Genomic DNA, 27,714 nt, shown 5'->3' on the forward strand with positions numbered 1-27,714 from the left:
ACTTCTGTACCATTCTAACGTTCGGTGGTTCTCCCAGGGAAAGGTGCTGAATTATGTTTTTGCCATGCGTGTGGAATTAGCCCTGTTTTTGCGAGAGTACCAACATTGTCACGCAAATTGCTTAGAAAATTCTGAGTTCATTCTCATTTTGGCGTACATGACCGATATTTTCGAAGTTCTCAATCATCTCAATCGACAGATGCAGGACGGTGGAGTCAACTAGGGCTGCAACAGTGAATCCATAAAATCGCTAAAAATCGATGATCAAAAGTGTTGGCACGAATTTCATTATCGATTCGTTGTGTCGCGCGATTATTACGAGTCAAAATGTCGCGGGTGAAGGTGAAATCGCGCATTTCTGAACTTGTATCTGAAACAGCAAAAGTCACATTGATTTGTAGTAAATATTCATTGAGCTATGTTTTTGTGGGAAATTTATGTTTTGCTGGTTTTGTTCTTTGAACACAGTGATTTTGTGTGCAACTGATGCATGGTTCATTTTCGACTGCATCGTAAACTTATCTTCTGAGCTTCTTGTTTCACGATAAATGGAAGGAAGTGCTTTAGAGTTCAGTCTGCATTGTTCTCACTCATCACTGATTAACAATGTTTAACTGCAGTGTAGGAGGTACATTTACACAAATACAGACCAAACCAGCCTCATTGAAAGAAGACTACTTCCGCAACGTCTGCTTTTACAGTTGGTCTGTTAATGGCCTTGAATGGAATCGTTTACATGCTGGACAAATACAAGCTACTCAAATCCATTACCATTCTACTCCAGTCTATTTGGGGTAAAACAAGGGCAAAGTTCAGTTTCCAGTAGCGGTTACATAGTTATATGTACACAAACTATGAAACATTGTCTTAGAAGCACAGTATATTTGAATACCCTGAGCACCCTGAATTTTCCTGAGAAACGGCAAATGTGTATTTCATACATCTGTGTAATGTTCCTGTGGTGAGTAACTCTACTTAGCTGCTGTCATTGTAAAGTGCCCATGTACAGCATGTGACGCTAAACAGCAAATATGCAGCAATATTCAAGTACTGGAATACAACAATAATAACATGTTGTGAGCAAATGCCGCTTCCGTTTAATCACAGCATTTCACTAATGCACAGCGGGGAGGCAGAGTGAGTTGGCAGCCTGCTCTCCAACCAGAGGACCTAGATTTAAGGCCCTGTGTCGGCCACTGAAGTCCCTAAACAGAGCCAGTGAAACACCATCAGCTACAGTCATCAGAAATAAATAAGCTCTAGTGGCGCTCATCTGACCGTGACCTCGGACCTTCCTGTCAAGAGAGGTAAGCTAAGACAATTTTTCTATTCAATCGATATCCTCCTGCTGGAGATTATACATCAAACTGGCAAATTATTGAATGCTAAGCAACCACCCAGATCAATGTGCCAATGGGGTCACTAATAAAACAGTCTCCCGAGCACGAAGATGAAAAACCAACTATTTCGTCTGTACCCTTGAATCACACACTTCAAGCACGTCACAACATGGATCCAAACCAAGAAAATCCAAAAACATTCGATTAAGTAGCCCTGATTAAATACCCATCAAATAACATCAATAGCATTATGCTCTGAGGTACTTGTACAAGGCCGGGGGAGACATCAATATTAATGTGAACTCTAAAACTCCAGCTCTAATTTGCTTTTGCGGTGCAGTAAAATTAAGTGGTCTATATCAAGACGTCCTCAATGGGTATTTTCTCCCACAGTTAAAGCATCTCAAACCTATATTGTAGCTGATTAGAGACACTTTGTTAGAAATGCGTTCTCATGGGCCAAACACAAATATTGGACACAAACTACTATTGCGACCAAGCTTGACGTAATTTTTTTAAATACGTTGTGCAGTCATTAGAAAACAGCCAGCTGCCACTGATATGTCATAGCTACTGTGGTTTCCGTAATTCCCTTCCTGCACTCGATTTTCGACAAACACAAAGCTAGAGTAAAGATTACAAGCCGTACTGGCGCAATAAGCGTCAATAGGATGCCTACACACAAATTACTAATATGATGAAAAGGTTTTAAAAAGGTCACAAGCCCGAGTCCTACATGCTGTTTGATGTTACTGAGGCACGTTGTAAGCACTTTCTTTGCTGAGCGACCAGAGTAAGTAGTCGAATTTTCCATCACAAATGTAACCCTAGAGGCTCTCGTTCTGTTTATGTTAAGCTACCTCCAGCTATGACTGTAGCTGGATCACTGGCCCCCATATGGCAGAGGGTTTAGAGTTTCCATCGGAAACTGGGATTGAATTTAAGTAAAAATACGGTGGTAGGATATAGCCACACTGTACAGAAAATATATTTTGTATTATTAATAATAAAGTCAAACTGGTGCAGAAGACCTAAAGCCTCCCGGAATATCACTTTCAACAATCTTCTCATTGTTATTAATACCAAATTGCCATATAATGCTGTCTAACAAAAGGCGGACTGAATGTGTCGTGTGTGAGGGAAAAGTAGAATAGTGTTAACACGAGCTAACACTGTCACAAAATGACAGAGGCAAATGTGTGACAAACAAACTGTCACATATACCCCGCGAAACACTGAGATCTGTTGTGAGGCTTTCGTGGTGTAGCAGCAACTGTCACATGTAGGCTACAGCAGTTCATCTGAGCAGTGGATGTGATCATTGGCTTGTATGGCCACTTTCTGACCTGCGACTGCATGTTATCCACTCTCATTTAGTCCTGCTGTGTCGACTTTAATGGGGAAACAAACTGTGTTAAAATAATAGGAGCCTGCTCATACTCTCTTATCTAGCTTCACTTGTAGTCATGAGATCTTGTTAAAAATATGATATTAAAATGTAGCTTTTAGGCAATTGTGTTGTGTTTCTTTGTAAAAAAATAAAAAAAACATGTTTCATATGCATGGAGGGGGGGGGGAGATAGTTGGAACTGAAAAGACTAAATCCTTTGGCTTGGTGTAGAAGTTGTGAATGTCCTCATCAGTGTCAGAAATGGCATGTTAAGTCCATCATGTGAGCGCTGTTATAATGGCAATATGTGGCTATACTCAATGCTTTCATTCCAAACATACTAGTTGGATTGGAACTCCGCCAGGTGTCTAACTCGTGTCTCTTGATTGTTTTACTTCTCTCAAGCTGAACTGCAAAACTTACTTTTTTTCAGCTTCATTTTAAAAAGGTTGAGTAACAGCAAATCACGTGCATGAATATTGCAAATACATTTTTGATAAAACGGCTAGAAAGAAACAAAGAAGTGGCATTACTTAAAAATAAAATATGGTGTGAAGCTTTGAGATTGTGCTCAGCACATTGCAGAAATTGTCTGCACCCGTTTACATGTCCCTCTTGCATGTGTGATACGCTTTGTGATGGCAGGAAACTCAATATGCTTATGTCACAAACTGCTATAGTCAATGTAAGTACACTACCTGGGTATTCGTTCAAATGATGGTGTGTTTTTCTCAAGTGACTAATCTTGGTCATTTCTAGTCATCTCAGACCTGGCAGCTCTGAGTAGCTGCCAAACTGATTTAATACAGAAATACACTGTTCACTCAGTTAAATGAGTGTATAACTGCATATAGTATAGCCTATGACATGTTTGTAATTCAATCTTTCAATTAGGTCACGTCCTCGTCCAAATTTGTGTTGCATGCAAATTAATTGTAACGCAACCCTCCAAATAGGTCAGATTTGCACAGCAGGTCCACAGGAATGTTACACCTTCATAGAAATTTGTTGGTTTACTTTTCACCACCTGTTTGGATGAAGCCTCGTTGTTTTCTCAGCATACACCTATCCAAAGGAGCGCCAGTGAGTCTGGCATTGTCGTAATCAGCTGTGCGAGTCTTATCTTACCTTTCACGAGACGTTTCGGGCTCCCATGGGGCTCATTGTTCCGGCGAATGAAAACACTCGTTGGGTCGCATCAGTTCAGGTCCCGCAAAGTGTCGTTTACATCCCCAAACCGAACAGCTTCAGGAGTGTCGACATCAACTTAAAGGAATGACCTGCGAAATGAAGGATGAGCCCTGAAACTGAATCACCACATCAGCACAGCTGTACTCCTCTTGTGTCTTGTTCCCTCTCTTTGTCTCACTGACGGGAGAACAAATGACAAAACAAATATGGACGAGTTTTGAATACAAATGCTCCCTTCTTCGCCACGAAGCGGGCGATTGCGCGACAGCACGAGGACTGAAAGAGCGGGCAATTTCTTTTTAGGGAAAAGACGAACGTCTCCTTCTATTTTCCGACACTAGCGAGGCGTGCGACGGATGAGGCATGATTGCTGCGCGCCCCCGACAGCACAGGCTCGTGCGCGGGTCAGACGCTCCGTGGCCGTGGGAGTGAACCGCAATAAGAAATAATTCATGGAAAAGAGGTCGGCATTTTGACTGAGCGAGAACTGCTTCTGTATGTTGCACGCTGGCTTTGAATAAAAACAGGCCGTTTCACTCCTGCAACCTTTGAATGAACATGAAGGCATATTTTTCATTAAAGGTCTCATTTGAATGAGTTGATTTCATTAAGCTTCCTTCCACCGAGAGAAGATGGAAACAAGAGATGGCCATGGTGGCCCTTGTGCAGCTAGCAATAAGCGTGAATATAATTGACCACATAGCTTCCATTTATATCATCGTCATCATCATCATCATCATCATCATCATCCAAACATCTACATTGCACCTTTCGTATCAATGAATGCACATTATTTTCTCATGTTATTCATGCTCCTTTAAATGAGCTCTTTTCATTGACATTATATGACTTGTTATGTAAGACTCCTATCCTGGATGATTCTGTAAGAGCGGCTTTCCTCCCTCGGGGCCTAGATTGTACCCAGTGAGAAAACGAATAGGCCTCCATGAGAGCAGAGACACAGAGAGGTCCCTGGTGCGTTGGTTACTGCCTCCATTATAAGGATTATTTTCATTTATTTGGTGGATGGTCAGATGAGCAGCGCACGTCCTCGCTGCTCCCCATTCATCAAAACAGATAAGCTACACACACACACACACACACACACACACACACACACACACACACACACACACACACACACACAGACACAATGTGGTACATTAAGTTATTACATGCAGTTATATTAGGTTATTATTTCTTCTTCTTTCTTTTTTTTACAATAACAACCAAACAAACCTTTAGATTTTTTTGGTTTAAAATAAGTCCATAGTTAAGTCCTGTTGTCAAAACCATGTTTTTGGTGATGGAAATGTCTGTTAGCATGGACGGATGTTTTTAGATTTAGCTGGTTAACCTTCAAGTGTGAAAACAAAGAAGAACATTCAAGTTGTGTGTCTTACCAAAAGCTATTATATCTTCCATAACACTTCACCTTTGACCTCCTGCCCGGATTTGCAAGTATGCCATTTTGTGTGCAGTTATAATGAACAGTTATAACACAGACAAAATGTTGGTTTCACTTCCAAATAAATGGTTGGGATGAACTGGAGATTGGGTTTAAACTCTGGTTGTCTGAGTCATGTTGCTTATCTCGATGGATACATTATAGATAGCTGCAAAATAAACAGCTTACCTCAACAGTTATGATAGTATATGGTCAACATCCGTCACTGAGGACTCGGGCTCAGTTTGACACTGTTACACAAGACCCCCCTCATTGTTGTCACTTCATAAAACTTCTTAAAAAAAAGGTACAACATAAGCTGAGGAAAAGACCCTTTGATGCAACACAACATTGGAGGAAGAAAGCCAAATGAAAGAATAGAAGTTCACTATGTGTGTGCGTGCGTGCGTACAATAGAACTCAAAACAATTCTTCATGGTGGCAGATATTCACTTTTTTTTTTTTTGCTTGATTCACAAACGTGTCCATACTAAGATTTCAGTGAGCAGCGGTGTCACATTTGAATGCATCTGACTCTGCAGGAGCTGGTCCTAATCTACCTTGATCTCAAAGATGTTCATTATTAAGTTGTCAGGACAAAGTGAGTCAGGACTGCTTTAGAAAATCAGTCAGAAGGTGCATGAATTAGTAATCCATTTACAGAAATACAATGCTCATTTATTAAGTCTGGCCTCCTTACATGTAATGAATGGCTTGCAGAGAACAAATCAAGCATATTTCTATTAATAGTTAAAATTGTTTCTGATAAAGCTTGTGGAACAACTTGAGCAGGTCTATGTCTATACGGTATAATAATGGTGTGTGGATAAAGACAGAGGGGTAGGTGTACCCTGTCGTGGATGCTTTATTTTTGTATTTTAGACTTAAATAAGTCAATCATTAGAAGCAGACATGACAGGGGGTTTGTTAAGAGAATCAGACTGTCCATCTCTAGCCTCTCCTGTGTGATGCTAGGTGACCTGGAAGTAAAAAGTAACAGAAGGCATTCCCGCCCACTGGCTCCACTGGCACCGTGCTGCCCCCACTCTCACCGTCAGTTCCACTATCACACATCACATCACACACAGACACACGAACAAACACACACAGAGCAGCTCTTTAATACTTGATTGTCCTGCTGATGTGCTGTCTTACTATCTACTTTTCCACGTCCTGTCAGCATTCCCACTTCTCTGTGTGGAGGACTCTGTGTGCCTTGCAGTCAGAGGTAGCCTAATTAAGTCCTCCCAGTAGGTCCCTTGTGGCTGACAAAAAGGGAGGTTCCAGGCCAGACAAAGTACGGCCCATCACCTACTCCTCTGCAAGGAAAGCCCTTCTGGCTCCAAGCCCAGATAACAGAGGAAAGCTGAATGTAGGACTTGCATCTCTGCTCTGTGAAGGGGTTCCAGAAAGCACAAAAAAAACAAAGAAATATTGGGTTGTTTAACCGTTTACTATGTGAAGCTGACATCTTTGAGCACCTGCAACTGCTGCCAACAAAACCCAACAGAAGCAGTGTTTCATAGAAATATTGACAGACTTATTTTCACGAGTGACCTTGAAGTATAATGTGCACACGGTTCACGGTTTCTGTGTCTTGTTTCATGTGTGCAAGTAAGGCCCCCGCTGTCAGAAAATGACTGACGATGGAGACGTTCCCAAGCTGTGGAAAAAATGCAAAGCGGGTCGTCTCGCTTTATCGTTTATCCTTCCTTCTGAGTCCATAATGGTTTTCTCATGCACTAGCGGATCATTCATCTTCTAGGTAGCCATGTCAGTCTCTCTACTCTGGGATACAGAATGTGAGGGGGCTGTTAGTTTGCTAATTTAGATGCGGAAACAGGAGGAAAACATGAGATCAGCTTTTTGCCTTTGTTTCATTCTTCTCTGATGGGGAAAAAGCAGTTTGTCATGCAGCTTCCTCTGATGCACAGCGCGGATTAAATACTGAAGTTAATGAGCAGCAAGCAGCAACATGATTTGCATGTGATACATTCATTATTTAAAGCAGCTTTACCTGGAAGAGAAACATCTATTTCTGATAATGTCATCTCTTCCATTTCAAGTCTGTTCTTCCACATAAGTAACCATGGTTACCATATTGTGTTTGTCCCTTTCTATGGTCCCTCCGTATAAAAGCCAGCTGCTGCCAGCTGTAATAGCCAAAGACAGTAATGAACATTGTTGTGAATGATAGGAAATTAGATGTTCTCTGTACAGGGAAATTCTGGCAGATGCTTTTCTCTAAGCTCATATTTTCTCATAGTATTTGCTCATGAGTCTCGTCTTGCCATCTGAAATGGATCCCATCTCCCTGGACTGAGTTTCTCCTGTGCTCTCCTTCTCCCAGAAGATGCCTTGACTTCACTCGGGTTAAAAATAGATATATCCCCCTGGTGCAGCTTGAGCCTAACTTCGTTTTCAGCAGGGAAATAAAAAGCACACATACTGAGCTGGAGGGACAAAGGGAAAAAAACAATAACCTTCAAGATCCAATGACAAATCAGTGTCTGTCTGTGTAAGACAACAGCACGAGCAAGAATAAAGGTCCAAACAAAAAGGCCTTTTGCTGAGGTTTAGACCTGCGTCAGCCTCTGTCCTTTACAGCGCTTGCTCACTTTGAAATTTCACTTTAAATTTGATCTCAAATTAGTCCTTTCCATCTGTTGCACAGGATTGAAACCCACCAAGTCCTCCTAAAGTCTAAGAGTGCTTTAAATACCAAAATGAAAAACCAATCCTGCTAAATATTTGAACAGGAGTTCTTATGGTAGGTAAATAATCACAGCCTTTCCAGTCCCCGCCTGGCTATAAAGATATTGATTTCTCACTGGCTGCTGCTGACCTCGATTCATCTTTCTAATCTGTCTTTGTACACACATAGACACACCCAGGCGATATGCAAAGAGAAAGATGCCCATACAGATACATGTCTTTCTATGAGTCCTCACATCTCATGTGGAGACAAAGGGAGCGAGACAGTGAGAAGACCGGGGGAGACGGAGGGACAAATTGAGTAAATGAGAGGAGGAAGGAAGTGGCGTTGCAAGAGAATGGAGATGGATGAGGATATGACGCTGAGCAGGAGAGGGAAAGGAGACAATGTTAAGGCAGAGTGATCGCTGGAGTCAGAGTGTGACAGACTAGCAGAGGAGGAGGAGAGCGGCGAGGAGGAAAGGCGAAGGGCGGGCGTGGGAGAGATGTGAGTTGAGTCAAAGCCCCCGAGCTCCCCTGATTTCTCTGTGAAAGACACTGTGCTGAAAAGATGGATAGCGTGTGCCCTCTCTGCCAAGGCATGCCCAAGACAATGACATCATCATCATCATCATTATCAAACTAGCAAGGACACGAGGCGAGAACCCCAGACTCACGCTTGGATCTTTTATTCATCATTATTCACTCACTTATTCATCCTTTTCCTTGCACTCAGACTATCGCTTTGCACTGACACCAAACATGAAGTCTTCGTACTTAAAAATCTTCCGAAAATAAAATAGTTATCTTACGTTTACAGTCAGACTGTCACTTTGGATGATGAATTGTCTTTATATATATATATATATATCAATACAAATATCCCCAAAATAAAAGACTCTTAATACTCTTAATTTTAAATACATATAGAGCCATATGTGGACACTTTGGTGCATAGCACAGGACGTTTTTATATTTTATTAGATTTAACAGGATTCTACAATTACAGAATGGGGAGAGGTTTTCTTATTTCCTTCATACTCTATGTGTTGTGTGGGGTTGATACTGTCGCAGAAGACGTTTTACTCTGTTGAGCAGCGGCATCACTGCTTGCGCTCCTTATCTGCGAGTCTCTTTGCTTTATTCTGGTTATAACGTGCGTTGCCTTCGGCGAAGCGTCTCTGCTCGTCCTCTCCATCAATCTGAAGAAAAGACAAAGATAAGACAAAAGATTAGTTTTCAGACACATTCATCATTTACACATCTTGAGCACCTGAATGCTTCCCCTGCGGTTATAACACTAACGGTGGGCACGACGCTCTAATCTAATTTACTAGTCTGTGCAATTGTGATTGTCATTTATCTTCTTAATAAAATACATAATGAACGATTGAAACTTGGATAGGCTTTGTATTGTATTGGAGAATGCATCTAGGTAAAGTTCAACGAAACCCCATGAAATCATTTGGAAGACATTTACAAGATACTGAACCATTTGAAAGTCCCTAAACTTCATGAATGTCAAGTCATTACAATAACATGTGCAACAATGCAGAGCCTTGTGAATGTATGTGTCGTCTACAGCAAATTATATATTTAAGCAACGATGGCAGCAAGGAATAAGGATTGGGATGTCAGTCAGTTACTCTGTCAATGAGTTCAGTACTTTGATCGTGAAATATAATATATAATGATACAACATTATCAGCAGCACAACTATTTACCAGACTGCATGTAACTAGCTGAGAATATTACATTAAAGTTACCTAAAAAATAATTGTTAGGAATTTTTATGACTGTTGGCTTATGATCTAATGCCACAAACAGGTAAATATATCCCGTAACCAATATTGTAACCATGATAAGGAAACTCAAACTATGTCGCAGAGTCTATGAATATGGATGTAAATATTCACAGCTCCCAGCCAAATGGATCCTAATGCTTTTTGCAGAATGATTGCACTGTACTGTAGCACCATAATTTACTTCCATAACATGGTGTCATATGCATATGATTTTATAATAATCAGTTCCAGCATAGATGTCCAAAATATATTGGTTTTATTTGTTATATTGATAGCATCATCACATCCGGGGATTCTTTTGAGCAGCACTTTCACGTCTGTGAAGAACAAATCTTCTCGTTCTCCTTCACTTAGCTAAGTTTGGCTGCTGATTCGTGGGAGGAATAGCCTGCGCGGTTTATTTAGATCGCCTGGCAACTTTGTGACTTAGACAACAATGTCACCACCGGGGAAAGTGTCAACACTAACTTTTATAGTGCTGCACGAGTCCCCACTCCCTCATATGCACACTGTTCTTAGGGAGTGGGTTGTATGTGAGCCTGCACACACACACACACACACACACACACACACACACGCATGTTTTCGTATGTAAAACTGTGAATGCCAACGTCAATGAGCTGTTCAGATGGAGGCTCTTTGCTTTGCACACACCAGGTGGTTGGCAGATTCAAGAGCACCTGCCACTCAGCAGCACTCTGGGTGCAAAGCTGACAGATGGCGCCTTAACGTTGTGGAGAGAGCAGGGCGGTAACGGATGTGACAAAACACCACGCCAGGGAAGAGTTGAGGGGTCGTGACACAAATATGATGAGAATATTAAAATATAGTTTGCTGTGCCATAAACACAACAGCAGAATATCTATCTCTGTAGATCTGGTGCAGGAGCATACAACTGTATTGGTGGGTTTGTTGTATGCTGGTTACATAACACTCAACATACTGCTCGGTCAAATTTGCTTTTGCCATTGAACTAAAAGTAATGGATAATTCCAGTTCATTGACTTTTAAAAAAAAAAGAAAAAAAAGAGAGAGACCAAGTTTCACCACAGTTCCAGTATTTTCAAATATTTACATAAACAGAAGTGGTGTTTAGACAATCTCATTTTCAAAAACTTGAATTTCCTCATTCCACATTTGTACAAAAGGTACAACATCAGGAACTGTGGAGTCTTGTTCTAGTGTGTGAAAGTTACTGATTGTCTACAGTCACACATCCAAGTCATGGATACAAAATCAAATAAGAAATACTGTAATACCATTTTTTACAGACAAAACAAGTGTTGCTCTCTGATCATATGAGACAAATGTACTAACATAACAAGTACAAGTAGAGCATTTAAGTAATGTCTCATTGCTGCATATTGTAACAAGTGACAGTGAAATAGTTGTATGATGCTTTTCATGTGTTAACACTACGCTGAAAGCAAGCATATCCTTAGAGACCATATTGGGAGGCCGATAGCTAAGGTTTCTTATTATTATAATATATTTTGAGTTGTTTGAGTCAGTGTATAACCCTGTCTCTATTCAGGCAGGAATATGAGGCAACTAGTTAACATTTCCTATTGACTGCAAGCAGGAAAACGTACCTGGAGCTGGTCATTACAGTATTGAAATAAGACCCGACAAGTTGATTTGGGAGTCTGACACCAAACAGAGGTTTATAAATCATCCACTTTCGCACAGCTATTCCTCGTGGCAAATACATCGATCATTTAACACAACACACTGGTTTAAAATCATTTCATTACAAGCCCAAAAATACTTCAGAGGGACTGCAGCCATGCAACCACATCCAAGTAAAACACTAACGGGACCACATTTGATCAGAAGAATCAGTGAAAAGTAACAGTTGCATAGCTCTGCCGTTACAAACGATAAACAGCTATTTGATTCTAGGTGTCAGTAGCTAACATGATAAAAAGTCAACAAAATACCAACTGGACAGACTTGCACTATAATGTCATTCTGATTCTCCATAACATGTATTGCTGGTTTAAGCATAATGCAAAGTACATTATCCTTTCTAATAATTGTTTACAATGGCTAGTTCTGTGAACCATAACATTGCAGCTAACACATACACAAAGTCCTAATACTGGTGTTTCTACTTTTTTGTCCATGTGTCTAGGTGTACCCATTATTTGTCCTGCTTATACTTTGTGTGCATTTGTGCTAGGCTGCACACGTGCATGCAATGTTTATGCTCATGCGGATCACATTTACATAACCCAATGTGACAATTCAATGCTAGGCTCAAAATGTCCTTTTGGTGTACCCATGTAATTGGTATTCACACAGTGGCTCCTGTCTAATAACTATGATTACGCAGGATCATCACCTTCTGATACAGAACCCTGCTAAAAGCAGTCATTCTTGTTTTATTATGTCTTCAACTTAAATGGCTCCAATCGCATTCATTTTTACAATTCATGTGCAATTACTGAGCATGTATTGAGCAATAACTTTGCAATCCATGTGACTGTATGTTAAATATGGCAAGAATGACGGCCCACATTGTATAAAGTACAATGGCTCCTCTTTGATCTTGTTGACCATCTTAGTACAGCATGTTAGCATGCAAACATTTGCTACTGCAGAGGTGGAGGCCTGTCTCTCATTTCATCTCAATCCAGCCAATAGTCGTTGAGGTATTTTCGTCGGGACCGAAGTAAACCGACATCCCTAGAGTCATGCTACTAGTGTGGCTAATAAATAAATAAATAAAAACACATATTTGTTACAAACACATGAAACTATTCATTTGAATGTCTCCCACCGATGACCAAGACAAAGTCAGGCACCAGAGCCTTGGCCGACCGGGTCAAACGGCCAAGAATAACAGCTGTTTCACCTGGCATGCTGGTCGTCCATTAGGTGGACCGCTGAATGGACCGTGACAAATTATGTAAACTTGGAACAGGGACAAGGCTCGTTAATGGGACTGATCGGACAATGCCAGCAAAGTGCCACAGGGGTTCCTTTGTGTTGGCACGAGCTGTTATTAGAGCGGGCACGGGGCATCAGTGGCACTGCCGAATGCCAGAGGCTCAAAGGCAGCAGTAAGCAACGGCGCTACAAAAACAACAGCTGAGATATTAACCTCCACATAAGTCTAAATACTATCCTATGTGTTAATGTGTGTCAGGGATAGAGATACACTCATAGACAAAGGATGACATTTTAGACAATGCTGAAATGTGTTTTATTTGGAGATATAAAACAAATAGTTTCAAATACTCCACATTGACTTTTCCTGGATGCGGAAAGGACCTCTGTCTGTGGATCCATCTGTTCAGTCGTGATTCATATTTTACGCTATAAGTTTTTTTTCTGTCTGTCGTTCAGCTTGTAAAACAATCATCACAATTTCCTCAATCTGAGCTTAATCCCAGTTTCAGTAACAGCAGAGTTGTGTCAGTAATAATGTGATGTAAACAACTAATGGCTATTTGTCATTGTTATTTTGGCATGGCTGTATTCTGGGTTTGTTTTCTTCTGACAACATATTTTATCTCACTGAAAGCACAATTAGCCCAAAGTGCATTTCTCAAATGCGTCTGAGCTTTAACTGCAATACAGGCATCTATTTGAGTAAAATAAAACAAGACATTCACTGAACAAAATCATCTAGTTGAGATAGTACCAAGTCCGAAGTAGATTTTTAGAAATGGATGGACCCAAATCACAACCTTGAAAAAGTCATTCAACACTGTGCACATTGCTTTTGTATTGTTTGAAAAATGTTTGGCAATACACAAACACACAGTGACACATTCCGAAGTACTCATCCTTGTATTGAACTTTGTGTTGTATATTTAATTAAAAGTAACAATTTTGCTATAATTTTCTGGCACGGCTGAGGGTCACTATAGGACATGTTGGAAATAAAAAACTGACCGAGAGCTGGATGAAATTGAGAATACCAAAAAAAGGATATGAGGTAAAATCCAAAATGCTTAATATTCATAATTAACCATGGAATGAGGCGCAACGAAAACAAGGGTTGATACGTTCCACGTGTCAAGCCTTGGATTACAGCACGGTCAGAAATATCTGCAACTCTGGCACCACTCTGGCACAAGTGTACCCGTTAACCCGTTTCTGATTGTCTTGAATAGGAGGCATCTAAAAATAAATGTGCATCACTCCATGTGGACTACAGGAGGTTGCTATGACAACCAGGCTTGTTTTTGTGTCACGGGAGGCCAGCTGAGTCTTTGCCAGGGAGGAGGGAGTGAGATGGAGGAAAGAGGGTGAGGAAAGATGGAAATAAAGAGAGGCGGGTAGGATAGATGAATAAAGGCAGAAGAAGAGGGAAATGATGGAAGAATAGAAGAGATATTATGAAACACTGAACAAGAAGAAAGCAAGATTTAAGTACCAACCCTTCTGTATGTTCACTAAGATTAATTCACTCGTGAACTATATAGTTCAACCTAAATGTCTCTGCAGAAGGACCGCTAAATGTGCACCAAGTTTTGAGCAACAACTTCTTCATTCATACTGTGGCGCAATTCCACTCTCAGTACAACCACATCCTTCCACCAACAGCTGGTATTCAGTATGCACTGGCCACTGGCTGAGGATGCAAAGTGCTGGCCTTCTGGTTACAAGCCAGTTTTGCTAACCTTGAGGCGACTGTTACCCCATTAAAAATCATCAGAAACACAACAAAGACATACGCTGGTCAAAAGTGCTTCCAGGCATTTTTCGATTCTTTCTCTGCTGGCCCAGCGTGCACATACATTATTTCAGTCATTTTTAAGGGCACTGCTGCAGAGAGGCGAGGCATCCCCGATATCCTCCCTTCTGCTCATGCTGTCCTCTTTACCCACTTCAGCATTACCCACACTGTGCTACGTTGGTGACAACCCTCCCCCCTGCTGAGCTAAAAGAGGAAAATCTAAAAATAGTAAACACAGCGAGCTCACCGAAGAGAAAGCGAGGATGAGAGAATGAGGGGAAAATCACCTGCAGTCAAAAATAGCAGAAGCCGTCCTTTCAATCTGGCTATTTATAGAACACAACTGGAGGCGATGCCATGAAAATTTAATTAACAAAGGTTTGACATGGATGTGTTTTTATGTTACAGTTGAACAGGATTATGTAAAAGAAAGATAAAATATTCTGTGACAATATAAATACTTTAAAGGAGGAGGAGGAGGAGACTCAACCTGACCCTCTGAACTACTTTAGAAATGATATCTTAAAGTGCAAACAGGTTATCAATATTAAGGTTTCAAAGTCAGATTTCTTGAATAAGGAAGATCGGCCAATACGGAGGACATGAAGACAGATTTATTTTTAGAAAATCATACAAGATAATTTGATATTTAAAAGGTGCAAGATCCCAGATTGGGAGCATTTTGATGTGGCCAACGCTTCTAATGGCGCCATCAGTGCAAACTCTGAAAAGTGCTGACGGAGCTAACAGTGCTTAGCCGAGGGGGAACCAGAGGGCGCTACCCTCTCACAAAGACTCCATTGATCAGGACGGCATTACCATCTGTTACCGCCGTAAAACAACACACAAAGAGGAAGAAGAGCAACGTCCTTCTCTGCTCAGGTTACTCCACTATGTCTCTACATATAGAATAGTTGTTTGCTGCTAGATTAATGCCCTGAATATTAAATACAGCTCTGTTAAAGAAATAGTTTGGCACTTTGGGAAATGAGCTTATTTCAAATTTGTTTTGTTAATATAACAAGTAAATGCTATTGGATAAGACTGCTGAGAATAATAGATGGTAGTTTTCCTCGGGTAAAAATCAAATAGCAGGACAGGGAGGCCAAGTGTTTGTTGCGCTTTGTTCAACTCAGCATTTCTGGTCTTACTAGGCTAATTAATGTCATCATCGCATTTCCATTCTTCACAGTCCCATCTCCAGGTGTTAATTGGATTGACGTGCTGAACTTTTTCCCTGCATGTGATGAAACATCTAAGAATAGGTTTTCCTTCATCAATAGAGTTTAGATGGTCACTCCCTTGTTTTCAGTCTTGTTCCATGTTAAAGCCTTCAGTGACTAGTGATAAAGCCAGAAATAGCCCCAATTGAGCCTCGCCCTCCTTCTCTCACTCATATGAATAAACACTCGCAATTAGTGCTCAGAGATCTATTCAAGCATGTGCAACTCTTCACGCAAAGCCCACTCAGCCCGCTCCTTCACACACACACAAACCTACATGCACTAGAGCTTTATTTGTCTTCCTTTCACACACACATTCACTCGGTCTATATTGCCTCCCGATCTAACATTTTCATGCATACATTTCTCTATCCCTGCCCTTGTTTATCTGACATGCTACATCAGAGCATCGGCAGCCCTCCCTCCATTTAGATCTCCATTTATAGTGTTGAGGATGAATTATTAAAATTACCAGGAAATATTTTGTTTTTTTGCCTCTCTTTTCATAAAATTGAGGTGAACAGAGAAATTACAAAGACTCTAATCATTGCTGCAATTCCCTGCCATGAAAACAAAAGCTTGTGCAAGATGGAAAACCAGGTAATGAATGCGTGGACCGAGGCAGACAATGGAGCAAACCAAACACTGTTTTTGTGAAATGGAAATTGAGAGACTGACGGGAGCTTTTGAAAAGACCGACCAGCGGTGACGCACATTAGATGCACTTTTCAGTCTGGCAGGGACAGAAGGAGAGGAGTCTGCTTTCAAATAGATGTGTCATGGTGTTGAAGGCTGATGTTACGTCTTCATAAGTGTGTCAATGTTTATGGTAAGAGGGGTCAATGCAGCACTTGGCAACCCACCTATAACAACCACCCATGCTTAATTCTCATCCTGGAGGCCGAGCTTGGCTTCCTTCCAGCAAGACATGCTTTTATGCACCACAATTCTGTTCGGATCTTAGGTTGAGTTAGACAGCCATTTGTAGTATGCATACTATATTATATATTGTCTACATGCTTAGGTTCAGGTAAGAGGATCGAGGGTGGCTAACCCAGAAAACAGCATTGTTCTAGATAGCTATTACTTAAAATATTGTTGCTTGGTCTTCACTTTGAATGCATTTTCCTGGCTTTCTCAGTACTTTGCATATACTTAAAAGTTGAATGATTAGCCCAAGTGCAAACTCTTTGAATTTTGTACAAGTGTGCGCTTGAGAGAATAATTACCTGCTGTTGGTCTGTCAAATTTCTCTGGATCTGTCCACTCAGACCATGCTTTACTGAAGATTTACAAGTCGCTGGTGTAAAATTTGTCCTTTTAATAAAACATTATAATTGAATACATATATGTATATAATTGTTTCATTTAGTTTAGAAATGTTAGTAAAGCAATGTTGCCTTAGATATGAAACAATGATCTGAGTCACTTCCACAGTCAGGCATAAAGCATATTAATAAAACACTGGTATCGGCTGATAGCCAAAGCCCAGGTATCGGAACTGAAAAAGTCAGATTGGAGCATCCCGAGCTCATACCATTGTTAGGGATGGTGCTCGACTCCAAATCAAAACAAAGTAAATGCTATCATTACCAAAATTATTAAGAAACTGGTTCATACCATATTGTCAAACCCTTCAATAAACAAGAAATGTCCAAAAACATGAAACAGAATTGTTGAGTCACAAATTAAAGATTAATGTTATTTTATGAAGTGCTGTGAAACCATTTTAATGGCCCCTCTGCTGTCTAAATCCCACTCACTGACAAGCTGACTTCATCTCGCAGAATAGTTGGACGGGTTTTAAGGGCATCATCACGAAGGCAATCAGAGTGTGCGAATGACGCCAGGAAATAATGTAAATGTTAAACAGATGGCCTGCGTGTACAGTGTTTGCATGTAAACAGGGTTTGGATCGACGCATACTGCCAAGCCAGAACAAACAGCAGGTGTCTCTCCTGGCAGCAGGTAAACATGCCTACTTTACAAGCTGACAAGAAGTGCCGAGTCAGCCAGACATAGATGTCTAGGGATGTTGGAGAGATATTAGCATTCAGCCCTCACTGCTAAAGGATAATGCGCAGAAACAGCAAATAATTTAATGCACTGAAAAGACACTGACGTGCAAAATTGCCAAATTAAGGACAGTGTCTCTCATGCTGTGAGCTTTCCAAAAGTCACAGGTGTCACTGACAGGAAATGTGACTAGCATGGCAAAAGTAGAGAAACAGAAGCTTGAGTTACTGAATAAGAAGAAGACATTAAATTGTGTTGTGATTAGGAATCTGCCACTAATTGGACAATACTATTCTGTTTAATATCAGGGTTGAAAGTAACTAATTACACTGAGTCAAATCAAATTTGAGTCAAATTTTAATTCGTAATGTTTATATATATATAACTTATTTTTGTTAGCCTGTGAAAATGTGTTTTCCTCTGCAAAGTACTTTCTGTAGGTTCAAGGACCAGGTTTCCAATTAAAAGAGCACACAAAACTAAAAAAAGGGTGCATTGAGAAGCAAATCCATGGCCTGACTAAGACACCACGGTTTTAAATAAGAGCTCAAAGTAAGCCATACTTGGTGGATGCATCCAAAAATCTATGTTTGACTCTCAATATCTTTAAGGTTTATGTAAATGTAGTATAGGATCAAATTAATGACATACTTTAGAAAGAATGGATGGTACCAACCTTAAGAGGAGGGACCGGCAGAGGTTTATTGTCCTTGTCCAGAGAGATGAAGGAGAAGAAGGCCGAGACAGCGCGATATTTATCTGGCTCCACCAGCGAGGAAGCATCAACCAACACTTCAATTTCCATAGACTTGTTACTGACGAATGTGAGCCGCCCCGTCACTGTCACCACACAGCCTGGTGGAGATGAGGAAAAAGAGGAAAAAATATGTTTGACGTTCATGCAGTATACTGGTTTAATGTTTTTAAATCATCCCGTTTGATTCACGCTACTCTGTCCTTCAGCCATCTATAGATAATTAATATTGTTGTTATTTATGTTGCAAGAATTGTTTTTGGTTAAATATTGTGTTTCAACTATCCCACACCAAAATGACTGAAGTTTGAATTCACCTGAAAACTTTGTGTGAACACAATAATATTGACTAATAATAATGCTAAGCTGAAATCAAACTAAGGACCTTCATGGATAGCTATAAGCTGGTATATTGGTATAGTCAGCCAAGGAAAATGCAGGATCTGCTCTTGCAATCTACTTCACAATGTTGCATCATGAACTTATTTAAGTCAGTTCCACATCGGGAGTCAGCAGAGTGAAGCAGGGAGCTGATCTCTGGCTGGAAGAGCTGAACAACTTCAGCCAATCAGTCTCTCCTACGGCAAGCTTTTCAGATGAATACAAAGTAGGACCTTTAAAAATAAAGCAATACAAATAATGTGTATGTGCTTAAAGTAACACAGGAAGTTTGAAAACATGGAAAAAATTAAGTTGCATTGTAGTCAAAATCCATTAAAGGTTTTAACGTTAATAAACCAAAAAAAGGGCCACATTTTTTGGTTTATAACCTAAAAAAAAGGGCCGCATTTGCTAGCCTTTCTTTTGATTTCATCCTGAGCTCCATCTAATCCATCTAGTGTGTTTGACTCATCAAAAATAAGTGCTCTTCTCCTTTTTGTCACTGCAGGTAGGGGTAAAAAAAAAAAAAAGAAGAAAAGTAAACCAATAGGACTGGGCATTGCTGGAGTGTTTCTTTGTTCTATTTCATGTGCTTGTACTGTTTTATTACTGCTGTTGCCATAGAGACAGATCTGGAGTCAATGACTGAGATCTTATGAAACAGTTAAAGATAATGAAATATATGTATGGTAAATGAAAAAAGCCTTTAATCAAAGTATAAGCTGCAAATGAATTCTAAGAAAATGAGTTGTCCGTTGATGGATCTCTTCACTGGTGCAGCAGACTGAGATTAAAGGCTGTCCTCATCGTTAGGATGATAGTTGGTTGAACAAGTGTGTGACTTTGACCTCAGCGATCAAGGTTCGCTTCTAGTCTCCTGCTAACAGCTAAATTGTGTTATGTTGTTGAGACGTAACTCGTCCTTAACCATCACTACATCAGATCAGAAAATGTTCATAATTGATTTTGGAACATAAGGTTTATTTTGAAGGCACTGATAAACATCCTGCTGTCCCTGCAGTCAGACTAAATGGAGGGTTTGAGTAGATTTTAAGAGATGTGGAAGAGTTTATATGTGCCAATGTAATTAATTTGTTAAAAATCATCTGTATGTGTGTGTGTGTGTGTGTGTGTGTGTGTGTGTGTGTGTGTATGTGTGTATGTGCTGGAGGAAATGTGGAGGGACAAATGTATCTCATTGTCCAAAAGTAACCCAATAAGTACTGAACATTCTCAGTCACATTAACACATACTTAATTGAAGTGTGAGGTGGGAATCACTATACCAAATGATATACTAACTGTTACTACATTTCTGTTGCTGCCTTTGGCTACTGCTTGTGATTTCTTTTTAACAACCTTATTCCCTTGGCAACTTTTCAAAATCAAAAAAGTGAAAGAATACTTCTGGCCATTCTCTCACTTGTTTTACATGTTACTGCTGAGAGCGAATCGAGTGTCATTCAGGTATACTATCTCTGGCACAGATGTATTAGGCTCCATAAAGCGTGCTTTGCTCAATGACATTACACAAAAAAATGAGCCTTGATGAGACTAGGTGATATTTTGTTTTTAGGCCTTCGTGATTAATAATTGATTTATGTAGAGAGTAGATCTTGGGCATGTGCAGTGTTGAAGGTCAGCCAACCTGAAAAACTGGCAGAGTCTCATCTCGGAGGAGCTGTTTGATAAAGCTAATCTGCTGTGAGGAGAGTCCATGCCAGAGCCTCGTGTTGTTCGCACGAAGCTGGGGTTGTACCGCCTTTGAGACATAGATTTGCTATTTTAATGACAGTCTGTGTGAGTAGAGTTACGTCTTTTCTATTAGCCGTAGCAATTGGACCAAAGTGAATATATTTCTCAGGTTGTGAAAAACATTCTATCGACAAAAAGCTTTGAATGACCAGAGAAGACGACAAAAAAAGGGAACAAGGCAAAGCAGGTGAAAAAACAGCCCTCACTTCTGACAACTTCTCCAGAAACACATTCTTTTGTTGCTGAGAATCAAATAAAATGTTCAGACATTGCAATGTACATTTATTCTAAACCAAGAAACTACCTGATTCAATTTGTACATGGAAATGAACAAGAACTTATTTGTGAGTATTCATGATGCTTCTTTTAGCAGTCCCTTTTTTCTCCCTAAAGCATCCCCTTTCAGTTTTGCGCCTTTGTTCTCCTTCTTCTTTGTATCTATGGGCATTTTGCTGTAGTGGATAATGGAGAAGAACCGACTGAACACTCCTGTGGAACATCAATGGCCAGCACCTCACTGACTTACATGCTCAGAGCAAAACAACACACATTATTGTTCAGGGCTTTACTTTGTGTCGTAGGGGGGGAAATGAAACAAGTCTCTGTGTAGGAGCAGAACATTAGAAGACACTAATGAACAAGTGACTCACAAACTGTTACATGACTGCAGCCATTTTGTAATGTTTAGCAGACTCCAAGTAGTGTCGCAGCTCCTCTCAGGCTGGAGTTTGACACCAAGTATAAGAACCAAATTCAAAAGGTTAACTATTCATACGTCTTTGCGATGGAAAATCAATCCACTCAACATAAATGTCATATTAGTGGGACATTGATGCTTTAGCCCTCGCACGGCCTGGGATGTTTAGTCTCAAAACATGCAAATGAAAAGTGTCACAGACAAGATATTCGTAAACTACAAATGCAAAAGACAGAGGAAAACCGTCACAGTAAATTAGTTGAGAAATATGCAGGGAGATGAGGAGAGATGAGGAGAATAGTCATTAGTAAATAACAATTTAGCACAATCACCTCATTCTTGCTCAACTTAATTGAATAATTTGTTTAATCGCACACATACATTGCAAATGCAATTACTTTATTAGTTTGTATTGTGTAAATTAATCAATTAATTAACCTCTTCCTTAAGAACTTCTGTTGACATTATTCATAATCTCACTTAACCTTCAATCCCACTACATTTAACGATTTTTGCCATTATAATTTTATTTTTTCTGTTCAGATGTCCTGAATAAATGTAATTGTAGTTTTGTCCTGCTTTTGCATTGCCAATGCATGCAACCACACACTGCTTTAAACCATGGTGCCATCTTTCTCTTCATTTCACTAAATAAAGTGCATGAATATATTATGTAGCTTTGTCACACAGCATGGAAGATACGATGTCATTGTGGTGGCAAGTTAGGTGGCATATATCATGAAAAACTCACCTTTACAGTGCTTGTGCACATAAGTCATAAATCATGTAATTCAACAATCTTTCTGATTTGGCAACTGTTTCCATGCACATGCAGCTCCTTGGAATATACACGATTTGAGAACCTTTGCAAAGGTGCATTGTGTTTTTCTCGCAAACAAAATGGGCTTTTTCAGACGGCGTGAAGAGACAAGCGCTAACGCAAACGGAGCGTTTCAGACAGAGGGTATTCAGATAGAACATAAATATAAATTAAGTGTTGTTTAAAGCATGTGTGTTTACATGCATTTATGTAAACACACATGTTCCAGTAATAACCCCAAATACAAGCATACTTCCCTTTAACAGCTGGGATCATTATTGATCTGACCTTGCAAATGAAGACATTTTAAGTTGCCTTGTTCATTCTCAAACAAAGCTTCTTTTTTTTTTCTCCTGTTGAAATTCAGGTATTTTGTTTCTTCTCTCTGATTATAATTGTTTGCATTGTAAACCAGTGATATTTCTGCTGCTGGACCCCAAAAGACTGAAAATCTGAACAATTAGTTAAGTGGATTGTTCCAGCTTTACACAGCGGGACCTCCAAAAACGTCTCAACAAATGACCTGAACATCCTCCACATGAGTCATGTGGAGCTACAAACCTCGGTCTGTTTAATGTTCTTGGTCTTGATGTCCAATCTCGCTTTATTTCATGTTTATTTTGCCTGCTGGTGTGTGGTCCTCCAGCCTCACACAGGTTTGTGTGGCACCTTAGCCATGATTGTCTTTTATTTTGTAGATACAATAAAGTCAATGTATTTCTTAAATAGATGTAAAGCACTTTGAAAATGTATTAATTGGTCTTTACAAATTAGTTTTTGCCTTTTAGTGTTTTTTTTACCTGGTCTCTTGCATCGAGTTGAATGGAGATTTCTCCATTGAATGGAGAAATAGTTATTCAGGAATTTAGTCTTTCTTCTCTTTAATTGTGAGGGATTAAAACACAACAAAGCCTGGTGTTAAACCAGCACAGCTGCAGTCGAGGTTGAAGTCAAACATTAAAAGATTCATTAAAGTGTTTGACTGCACTTATGCTGGAAATATCTGAAAGCATCATTATGTCTACATTTAGCTTGAAGTAGTAAATAATGGAAAGGAAAAACTATTTTCTTTTATATAACAACAAAATGTAGGTACAGCCCACAATGCCAGTAGTATTTTTTCTTTTGATCCTTGACCATTCTTTTCCTAAGCACACCACCAATCTACTGGTGACATAACACCTAAGTCCCTGTGGAAGCCAGGGGAAATCATGTCACCACCACCACCTAAACTCAGAGGACAGACGGTGACAGCAACTAGAGCAACTAGAAGCAGCTGAAAGATGTGGACACGGATCTGAACCCATCTGTACTGTTCCGTTTTTCGCTCTTGAAACACAGGAAGGTGTGTTTTAAATGTTTTAATGACCCCCTCGCTAAAAAAAATATTTTTACTCAGGCCTCCTTGAAAAAAAAAAAAAAACACTTTGGGATTGAGTGAATTATCCTGCTTGAATAAAGGCACCTGTATTTGAAAATACATGAACTGTAAATGCCGTAGAATCACAGCTGACCTAGCACACTTGAAAAACTAAAGTATATGACATTTTCTTTCCACTTCACAATTCAACAATAGGCAGAGATGTAGCTGGCCCATTGTTAACGTAATATCCAGAGATAATCATACCATCAGAATATTATCACTGGATGTGTTGATCACATCATCTCCAGCGCATGAATAGAAAAAACAGACACTGAGCTGAGAAAAACTGAAGTCCACGAATGTAATACACTGTTGTACACCACTTTGAAGAGGCTGCTGTCATATTTGACATATTTTGATTCCATGAAAGTCTAATGAACGTGACGAATGATCAATTGCTTCAAAATCTAAATGTCAAAATGCTGTTTGCCCTTCCAACATTTTCTCTTAATAACAGTATTTAATCATTATTATTTCAAAAGCATTTCAATCTGACTACTCAAGTCATATTCATCAGTAGTCAAAAGGTCCACTAGCAAGACGACCTGATAAGATAATTCACCAGTAAAATATATGTTATTATTAATAACATTATGAGTCAATGAAGAAACAAGTACATTATCTGTCCTATTCTAACACTCCTCTAGTTCTGATCTAGTTTGTCTGTGAGTGTGTATCTGTAAGAGTATGTTGGTTCTTTCTTGCATTTATGTACTTCATCTTTGCTCCTAAATGTCCTGAAAAGCACTTTATACTAACGGTGTTGTCCAAACTATGCTGAAAATGAACCCTTTAACCTAGCATTCAACTTTGAGAATGGAAACGCCGTATATATTACTATAACACTCTAGTGAGAAGACAATTTCTTTCCTATTAAGATGTCAAAGGCTAAGTGGATAATAGTGTTGTCAAAATCCTTGAATTAACTTTAAAATGAGAGGCTTAGAATTTGTCCATATGGAGGGTGAAAATACAGCGTTGAAAATACAGTATCAATAATAGCTCACTTTAACAGTGAGGAAACGGCTTAGAGAGAAATCCTGGTAATGGAAAATGCTAAATCATAACAGCGCTATGTTTTCCAGATGTAGCGGCAGCCCAACAAAGCAAAACGGATCTTGTTTAGCAACAGTGGGACAGCTGTTGATGTTGGCTAGCCCAATTTAAAAAAGCACTGTCTAAGGTGGAATTTATAGACCGCTGAGTTTTTCCACATCATCATGTAATTAGTTTCTTTGAGAGTGCAGTTTACTAATGGACATGGCAAAAGTTAAAGAAAAGCAGCCTTTGGCCAACACTGCAGTACATATATGGAGGTACATGTCCATCAAGCTGTGGATAACTTATGTATCAGGGACTTAAAGCTCTGAGTGTATTCTCCATCTCATCCTCACCTTTGTTGATCTTGCGATGGAAGTTGATGGCATCCACCGAGGCCGTGACAATGTTAGTGTTGCAGTGCCGAGCTGCCACAATGCCGGCAACCTCATCCATCAGTTTCATAGTCACACCTGTTCAAGACACACAAACACAGTTTGACTTTTGTAAGATATTCAAGATCCATAGCGGGGGATTCATAGATATATTTTCTCTGATGTAAAAAAACGATTTGTCCTGTACATGAACAGCACATTATCACAAAAATAGCGTCCAGTATTTTCATTGATGAATTTGTTAATTTCAATAATAAGATGGGAGATAAGTACAGCTTAAACCGGTGGATTGCTCCCTCCAGGTGTGGACAAACTGCCTACCCCAAGCGAAGGAGTTCAAGTATCTCGGGGTCTTGTTCACGAGTGAGGGTAAGGTGGAGCGGGAGATCGACAGGCGGATCAGTGCGGCTGCAGCAGTAAAACAGGAGCTGTACCGGTCCGTCCTGGTGAAGAGGGAGCTGAGCCGGAAGGCGAAGCTCTCCATTTACCGGTCGGTCTACGTTCCAACCCTCACCTATGGTCACGAACTCTGGGTCGTGACCGAAAGAACGAGATCTTGGATACAAGCGGCCGAAATGAGCTTCCTCCGTAGGGTGGCCCGGCTCGGCCTTAGAGATAGGGTAAGGAGCTCGGACATCAGGAGGGAGCTTGAAGTCAAGCCGCTGCTCCTTCGTGTCGAAAGGAGTCAGCTGAGGTGGTTCGGGCATCTAGTCAGGATGCCTCCTGGACGCCTCCTGGACGCCTCCCGTTAGAGGTTTTCCAGGCAGGTCCAACTGGTAGGAGGCCCCGGGGAAGACCCAGGACACGCTGGAGGGATTATATCTCCCGGCTGGCCTTGGAACGCCTCGGGATCCCCCAGAATGAGCTGGAAAGTGTTGCGGGTGAGAGGGAAGCCTGGGTCAGCCTGCTGGGCCTGCTGCCACCGCGACCCGACCCCGGATAAGCGGCTGATAATGGATGGATGGATGGATGGATGAATGGATGGATAAGTACAGCTGACTCAACCTGAGGGAACGTTTCAATATCATTTTCTCTCCCCTTGTAAACAGTCAGTCATGTTATTCAAGTCTTAACCTATAGTAAGTACAGATCTATGACAGTTGAGCAAACACATCCGATACAAAACTATAGATAAAAATGAGCTTTTAACTCATCTAATTCAATAAAGGTAGAAGTTGTGACAGTCAAAAGCTCCAGAACAAGCCCATAAGAGGCCTTTGAGTGGAGATTTCTTTGTCAGCTGCAGTTTCAAGGTCAAGAATGAACCAACACTGACCGTAATCTATGATTGTGCACTTGTGCAACTTCAAATATCGAAACAGCAACTCATCACCGGTGAAACATCACACATTCTCTCTTTAAATCCCAACAAGCCTTGATGCAGTCATTGAGTTGAAGAGACTCTTCATCATGTTTGAGACTAATTCACTGAGATGAGATTGTTTGATGCAAAAGCTAATAGGTTCCCTGATGCAATCAGAAAACTGCACACCTGCCGCTTAATTATAAATGAGTTTCCCCCACAATAGCTTCTCATCCAGACTCATCAGTCCACTGTTGAGCCAACAAGAAGTGTTTCAATAAATGTTATGAATGCTTTTGTAAATATAAACATTAATACGCAGCGTAGTCCAGGTATTCATTTCTCCTTGGAGACCGTCTACACCAGGACATCGACAGCATCAGTAATTTGTCCGAAGGTTTAAATGACCTCTGTTTACTCTTTCCTTAAAAGCAAACTCTTGCAAATAATACCGTCACAGAAAGTCGAAGGAGGCAGTCGGTGCGTTGAGCATACAAAGTATGTGACTTTGAAACAAGAGGAGGACGCAGGTTTCTTTTAGAAGAATAGTATGACATTTGGAGTAATACGCTTCTTTAATTTCTTGTCAAGAGTGAGATGTGAAGATTGATGGCATTCTCCGTGAATAAACAAATGTGTAAATATTAAACATTGAGGTTTTACTGGAAAGTTATGTGCTGGATCCAGGAGAGAGTCCAGGAAATGACTGCTCCTGGCCAATATATAATCCAGCACATGAGAATGGTATACATATTTTAAACTTTCTCATCTTACTTTTTTTAAATATTAAAAATATATATATTTCCCAAAATAAAATAAAAACTATTCCTTCAACCATGAGGATGGTCTTTTCATAACCCGAACCATGTAGTTTTAGTTTCCTAACTTAACCAGTCCGTCACCACACTGTAGCTGGCAGTTCACAAAACCCTCATATAAATGATTTTAGGAACACTAACAATGGAATCTAACTATTACAGCAATGAATGGCTACTCGTGCAATTTGGACAATATTGATATCAAAATGAATAAACTTTGAATTAACAAGTGAAGAGCACAAGACTTCAGGGCTCTGCAGAGTATGTCCTCAAGATCTGTCTGTGGCTCATTGACTGCAGGTCACTTTGGCTGCTGGATTCTGGATGTACTAACTGAACTCTTCCTCACTTCCCTGGAGTTAACAAGCATGAGCGTATCGCCGACAGGAACAGTGCCATTGCAACTCAAATGTGTATGTTTTTCCATACTAATATAAAACGTCCTCACCGCCAAAGTACCATAGCTGATTAAATCCATGCTCTACTTCATACCAGCGGTGGTGATGTCAAGCAAGGGACGGATATGCTTCTTTGG

At 40.2% G+C, this 27,714-nt stretch overlaps 1 protein-coding gene across 1 annotated transcript in view; it reads right to left on the bottom strand.

The window, feature by feature from the left end:
* Nucleotides 1-8,743: 8,743 nt before the first annotated feature.
* acot7 (acyl-CoA thioesterase 7) overlaps nucleotides 8,744-27,714 on the bottom strand; it is a gene marked incomplete at its 5' end in the record, with an annotated part of 45,686 nt that continues 26,715 nt past the window's right edge. The window contains 3 exons of the mRNA XM_079226134.1: nucleotides 8,744-9,264; nucleotides 18,473-18,651; nucleotides 25,020-25,136. Of these exons, the coding sequence (XP_079082260.1) occupies nucleotides 9,166-9,264; nucleotides 18,473-18,651; nucleotides 25,020-25,136 (395 nt within the window). The 3' untranslated portion in view covers nucleotides 8,744-9,165. The remainder of the gene's footprint in view (nucleotides 9,265-18,472; nucleotides 18,652-25,019; nucleotides 25,137-27,714) is intronic.

Source organism: Taurulus bubalis, assembly GCF_910589615.1.
Source record: "Taurulus bubalis genome assembly, chromosome: 11".
In the NCBI taxonomy this organism is placed as follows: domain Eukaryota; kingdom Metazoa; phylum Chordata; class Actinopteri; order Perciformes; family Cottidae; genus Taurulus; species Taurulus bubalis.